Source organism: Falco rusticolus, chromosome 2 (assembly GCF_015220075.1).
Source record: "Falco rusticolus isolate bFalRus1 chromosome 2, bFalRus1.pri, whole genome shotgun sequence".
NCBI lineage: Eukaryota > Metazoa > Chordata > Aves > Falconiformes > Falconidae > Falco > Falco rusticolus.
In genome coordinates this window covers 94,982,799-94,989,273 of record NC_051188.1, presented here as the reverse complement: position 1 = coordinate 94,989,273, position 6,475 = coordinate 94,982,799, and the positions used below count along the sequence as shown (strand labels likewise).

General features: G+C 51.5%; 1 protein-coding gene across 2 annotated transcripts in view; it reads left to right on the top strand.

Moving 5' to 3' along the window:
- The first annotated feature begins 3,754 nt into the window (after positions 1-3,754).
- FRMPD4 (FERM and PDZ domain containing 4) overlaps positions 3,755-6,475 on the top strand; it is a 298,557-nt gene continuing 295,836 nt past the window's right edge. For both annotated transcript variants that reach the window (XM_037378277.1, XM_037378278.1), the window contains exon 1: positions 3,755-3,993. In XM_037378277.1, coding sequence (XP_037234174.1) covers positions 3,953-3,993 — 41 coding nt within the window. In that variant the 5' untranslated portion in view covers positions 3,755-3,952. The remainder of the gene's footprint in view (positions 3,994-6,475) is intronic.

Genomic DNA, 6,475 nt, shown 5'->3' with positions numbered 1-6,475 from the left:
CACTTGTAAAAGGCAATTTATGTCACTTTTTCTGGGAGATGGGTTTAGAGTGATAGGTGCTTGTCCATGACAGAGGTAGGGTATGATTAGCTGACGCTGAGTCCCTAACTTTTGGTTATCAGTGAGAAGAATCCTGCTGCAGTAACTAAAAGGTATAAATGTATGTGCAAGAGTTCAGTCATGACATTGTCTCGTTGATGATCTTGCAAATGAAGACATAATACAAAAATACGATTTCACTGTACAGATGATGGCTCCAAAGCCAATCCAAACTACATATATCAACATTTCCTCTCGAAATAGAACAACACCCACCACCTCACTTCTTTGCGTAGGCAAATTGTAATCTTTTCCTACAGCTCCGATCTAGTTTTATACCCAGGTGCTGTGACACCAGAACCCGAAGAACCATGAGCTGAAGTACTCGCTCTGATACCCCAGTCTCCCAGCCCCACCCCATCCCCTGATCCCCCGTGTCCCCGTGCCCGTCCCCCCCCGTGTGTGTGGTCCCCCCCCCCCCCCCCGTGATTCTCATATAATACAGCTGCAAAAAGTTACCAGCATTCAGCACAACTGGACGAAGCACACTTGTCCAGGTTCTCTGTTCATGTCTGCACATCTGGGAGCAAGACTCCTGTGATACTGCTATTAATGGCAGGATGTCAGCTATTCCACCAGTATATCCACCGCCATTCTGGAAAATTTGTACTGTTGCAATAGCTTATGCCTAGGAAAACAAAAATATAAATGTAGCTATAAACATAGCAATATTTCACCTATGTTTGGAATGCCAAAGAAAGAGAAGACAATTTCAGCTTAGTTCACATTTTAAAGACTTTCCATAAAGCCTTATCATTTTGGGTACACACCCTGTGTTTACCATGCTGATGCATTTATAAACAACAATCTTTTTTACCTCTCAGTCTTTGTTTTGCTAGGCAAAGCTCTTCCAGTCTCCTCTTGTAAGACTGACTCTTCATTGCCTTTAACACTCTTTTAGCAGCATCCTCCTGCACGTGCTTTCACTTTTCTCAAATGTACTTTTTGAATAAGCTGAGTACAGCATTTCTAATCAGATCTTATGCTTTCTACCTTTCTATATATCTCTACTGGAAATACCTCAGTCAGTATATCTTAGGATCACATTTGTCTTTCCACCAAAAGACTCCGAAACCACAGAAATTCTAGTGACCCCTTAGAACTTCTCCACTTCTCTAGCTCTCACCACTATGCTTTAAGGCACCTTTATGTGCCTTGGAGCGTGAAGTGCTGTTGTGGTTTAACCTCAGCTGGTAACCAAGTGCCACGCAGCCACTTGCTCACTCCGCCCTCACCCAGAGGGATGGGGAGGAGAATCGGAAAGGAATGTAAAACTCGAGGGCTGAGATGAGAACAATTTAATAAGTAAAGCAAAAGCCACGCATGCAAGCAAAGCAAAGCAAGGAATTCATTCACCACTTCCCGTGGGCAGGCAGGTGCTCAGCCATGCCCAGGAAAGCCGGGCTCCATCATGTGTAACGGTTACTCGGGAAGACAAACACCATAATGCCAGATGCCCCCCCATTCCTTCTTCTTCCCCTAGTTTATATACTCAGCGTGATGCCGCATGGTATGGAATATCCCTTTGGCTGGTTAGGGTCAGCTGTCCTGGCTGTGTCCCGTCCCAACTTCCCATGCCCCTCCAGCCCTCTTGCTAGCAGGGTCCAAGGAACTGAAAAGTCCTTGACTTCGTATAAACATCACCCAGCAACAACCAAAACCATCAGTGTGCTATAACATTGTTCTCACACTAAATCTAAACCATGGCACTGCACTAGCTGCTAATAAGAAAATTAACTCTATTCCAGCTAAAACCAGGACAAGTGCTCAAGACAGGAACTTTGTTTGATATAAAACATATGTGTTTAATTTTATATATGGTATATCATTTTATCAGCTTTGGTTAGCTTTGTAGGATCTTGGCCTATCTCCTCAGTCTATAAATAAATAATGACAGGTTTATAAATAAATCAGTTTATAACCAGCTGAAACTGTGTTATCTTTGTAACTTTTACCAATCAATAGAGCACTGTGAATGACAGGCACAGGTTCTGCAGTTTTAAAAAATCTGGTATAACAAAAAATAAATATAGTTACATGTAAGAACCACATAAATATTTTGATGCACTAGCATAAAATACTTCATATGGCATTTGAGGATATGCCCAAACCATTTACATCCATGGTAGGCCAGCGAGTGTTTTTTGGCTGGCAGTTCAATGTTCTCCCAGTGTAAATAGATGATCAATCATTCTTTGTTGTTATTGTTTTAAAGAATACTTTGAAACCCAATTCACTGTGAGTGTTTGCACTGCCTGTTCTTTTTGTTCTCTTATCAATACAAGTTTTAATATTTAAAAAGTGCATTTTTTTCCCATCTGGCTGCTGGCTCCTGCATGCTGGGCTCTACTATTCTTTCTGAAGTTCTTTGCTGGTGAGAGAGCGCAGGTGTAAGCCTGCAGAAGAGACCGAAACTCTATAAAGGCAGGAAGTAAAGAGCATATCAATCTATTCAGCGAACAAAACCACAAATAAAAACACTGAGGTGGAGAAAATTCATTCCTATGCTGAGAATTATTGTTTTGCAGTGTAAAGCTTGCGTGAAGATGAATTTGAATTTCACCTGCCTTCCTGTCCTGCTCCCTCATGGGAAGCTTATGGATAGCTAAACTCCAGGGTCTCTTTTGAAGCCTGATGCAGGACAGAAGTGTAAGGCAGCGTGTCTCTACTGTTCTGGTGTCAGGGCATCGGGACGTATAATTTTTCCACTAAGACATGGTAAGAAGAATGCTTGATTTGAATTACATTGCCACGAAGCAGCCTTGCCATGCTCCTGTCGCAGTGAGGGCTCCATTCTTCCAAGCCTCTCCTCTGGCTCCTCTGGCACGGGTGGAGGGCTCACGGGATGGTGACACAGCCAGGCTGATGGTTTCAGCCCGGCTGCCTGCCAGTGGTCCACCGTCGGTGAGCACCCAGCGTGCGGGCTGAAGGCCAGCAGATCCTTCCCCACCTGAGGGAGGACGGAGCAGTGCGATCGCTGAGGGGCGATCACCGGCGGGGGGAAGCGGGCTCCCGGCTCTCCGCAGTTCTCGATCTGGAGGGCTGCGCTCTCCTGCCAAGCGCGGGGTGCTGCTCCCCGACCGGGGAGGAGCCGCCTCCCACCCGCCGGCGCTGCCCTTCCCCTCTCCCTCAGGCGTGCCCCCCGCTGCTCCGGGGGAAGCGCCGGGGTGCCGAGAGGGGGCACCGCCGCAAGCCCCGGCCCCCTGCCCCGGGAAGCCCTGCGGGGAGCCCCGCGGCGGCGGGCGGCCAGGCCCCTCGGCCCGGCCCGCTCACGGCGGCCGCAGCGCCGCCTCGGGCTGGAGCCAGCGGGCGGCGCTCGCCCGGGCCGGCGCCGCCTGCGCCCTCCGCTCCCCCACAGGAGGGGGAGATATTGCCGGCGAGAGGAGAAACTCACCCTTCCACACCCTCCACCTCCCTCAGCGCCCCCCGTCCTCCTCCTCTGGGGATACCGCAAACAGGCAGCGGGCGGCGGAGCGCCGCCGCCTCGCCCTCAGCCTCCCGGTGCGCGGCGCGGCGGGGAGCCGGGCTGAGGGCAGCCCTCCTGCGGGCAGCCGCCGGCGCCCTGCCCGCTCCCTGAGTTACCCCGGGGAGGGGGCAAGGCAGGCAGAGAGCGGGGCGGGGGGGGGGAGCAGAGGGGGAGGGCTGCGCACAGATGAATGCTGCTCCTGCGAGATGCTGCACGCCCAGCTCCCTGCCGGAGGGGGGTAGCAGCCTCTGCCTCCGCCGGCTCCTGCCTTCGCCAGGGCTGTTGCTGCCGCTGGACGCAACCTTCTCCTGACATGGAGCTGCTGCTGCTGCCGCCGCCGCTGCTGGAGTGAGTGAGTGTGACGGGCAGAGCTAGCCGGCTGCATGGATGGATGTGTTTAGCTTTGTGAAGATTGGGAAGCTCTCCGGGTAGGTGTTTGCAGCTGCTCCGCGACCTGCGGGCGTCCCGCGGCAGCGGGCGCTGCCCCTGCCCGGCGGGGGCGGGAAGGGGTGAGGGGCTGCCCGGCGGGGGGGGGGGGGGGGGGCTGCCCGGCGGGGGGAGCGCCCGCGCCGCGCTCAACTTCCCTGGCAGCGGGGCTCGGGCTGGGGGCGGGGGGGGCGCCCGCTGCCCCTGGCACCTGCCGGGCCGCGCCGGTGGCTCCGCGCGGGATGGGGCGCTGCCCTCTCCCTTCCTTAAGGGACAACGAACGCGTCCCGCGGCGGGCGCTCCTGGCCGGTACGGCCGCGGTGGGGCGAGAGCCGTGCCCGCCTTGAAACGCCGGCGTGAAGGGGCGAGCGGAGCGGTCCTGAGAATGCCACAGCGGCGACGGTAGCCGGAACCGGGGCGGCGGGGGTGGGTGGGTAGGTGGGTGGCGGTGGTCGCGCCGCCTCCGCGGGCGAGGTGAGGGTAGCGGTGATCTGCCGGGGGAGGGGGGAACTTCTACGGGAGCGGGCACCGCCTGGCCTGGCCGCGCCGCCGGGAAGGGGCTCGCCCGGCCCCTCCGCCCCGCTCCGCTCCCGCGGTACCCGCCGCCCCGGACACGCCGGCGCCTCCAGGAGCGATATTTTTAGCGAAGCGGTGAAATCATCGCCAGATCCGAGCGCTGCCCCTCTGCTGCTTCCCACGATGATGGGTGCTGGGGCGCGAGGGGATCTGGCGCCTCTTACCCCTCGCTCGTGAGGCACGTACTTCTGGTTGCTTGAATGAGTGGTTGGTTAGGATAGGTTTTCTTTTTTTTTTATTTTTTTATTCGTTTCCCAAATAAATCTTCCTTTTGATGGCCTCGGAGTTGTGGTCTGTATCTGTAGACTGTTGCGTTCACAGCTAGTGGCCAGGCCCGAAGCTGCATGGATGGATCAAGAAGCACAACGGCCACTGGTAGAACCTTCTCACCGTAGTTAAACCTAATTGGAGGTAGCCCTGCTCGGTGACGGGGGAAATTGTGCTTTATCTCAAAGACGCAGTATAAAAGTACTTGAGCCGCAGGATTTTCTCAGGGTTCTGGTGCAGATAATCTCCTAAAGGATTTTGCTTTGATCACAGCAACTAGGAGTGTTTTGAATTCTTATGCTACAGTGGTTCCTACACCATTTTTTACCGTATCATTTTCTGGTTGCGAGGCACGTATGAGGTTGAAATTGGACGTTGTGCAAAAGGGAGAAAGGCCTTGTTAAGGAAATACAAAAGGTAGCTTGCTCCAGTGACGCTCAGGTAGGGAGCTTGTCAGAATGACAGATGGTCTTTAAAAAACAAATATTGCGTGGCTGGAAGTTACAGAGTGTGCCACAGGTGCAGGCGTAGCCTTTATCCCCCAAAATTCCCACCGTTACACCTGACTGTGATTACAGCTCTGCTGGTGGCGATGCCAGCGCAGAACAGCTGCTATCATTCAAGCACATCATTGTCTCATCCTGCTCACAGCAATTTCACACGGTGTGACGGCTACAACACTAGCAGCTCACTCTCCTTTCCTTGGGTCATGTTACTGGCTGATACCGCTAGAGCTACAGCAGCAGTAACTACAGTGGAAACTTTGAGGAGAAGGAAAATATGCTCATGTAGATAAGGAACAGGTCACGTAGTATGATATTTATTTCCAGGTAATTGAATTGCTTCACCTTTTCTGTTTGTTTAGGGACAGTGTTTTAGGAAAAGCTCCTAGATCTTCATGTCACTCTTGAGACAGAATCAAAGGGAGAGAAAGGGATATGCTGCTTGGAAATGTTATTAGCTCGGGTAGATGGCAGTTTATATATATATATATATTTATATTTTTTTTTTATATGTATGTATAGGAAGCTTCAGTCTCTGTTGGTATGTATGAAATCTGTACCTTTCTGCATACTTGAAGACACAGCTGTTGCCAGTGCTGAGATTTGTATTTAAGTAAAGGCAGATCATAGTATTTTTCCTGAAGAACCTGGAAGTTCCTTCTGAAATGAAATCCCAAGTTTTGAAGCTTGTAACTGGCTTTGCTTGATTCAAGGATATGGAGTACTTGGGACCGAGTTCATCTTTTGTAGATTGCAGTAAATCATACCTGTACTGAGCTACTCTTTTTGTTTCTAATTTTTTGGTTGTTAAAAGACCTAATAGTTTACACAGGGCTTGACTTTACTTGCTGTTTCCTAGGCAACAGCCAGGTATCTGTTCCAATTTTATGAGAGCTTCATGAAGCAGACAGGTTCCAGTGTAAACCCCATTTTTAATCCCTCTGTGCATTTGGGTTGAAAAACTAGTTTGCCTGAAAATACTGGTTCTTTCTTTGCTGTTAGAAGGAAGGCCTTTCTGATGGAAAGAAGCGAGATGGTAAACAGCATTTAACTGCTCGTGTGGTCTTGCAGGCAGATTACCTACAGAAAGTAGTTTTGAACTTGGCTGGTGCTGAACTTTTTTATGACCTTCAGCATC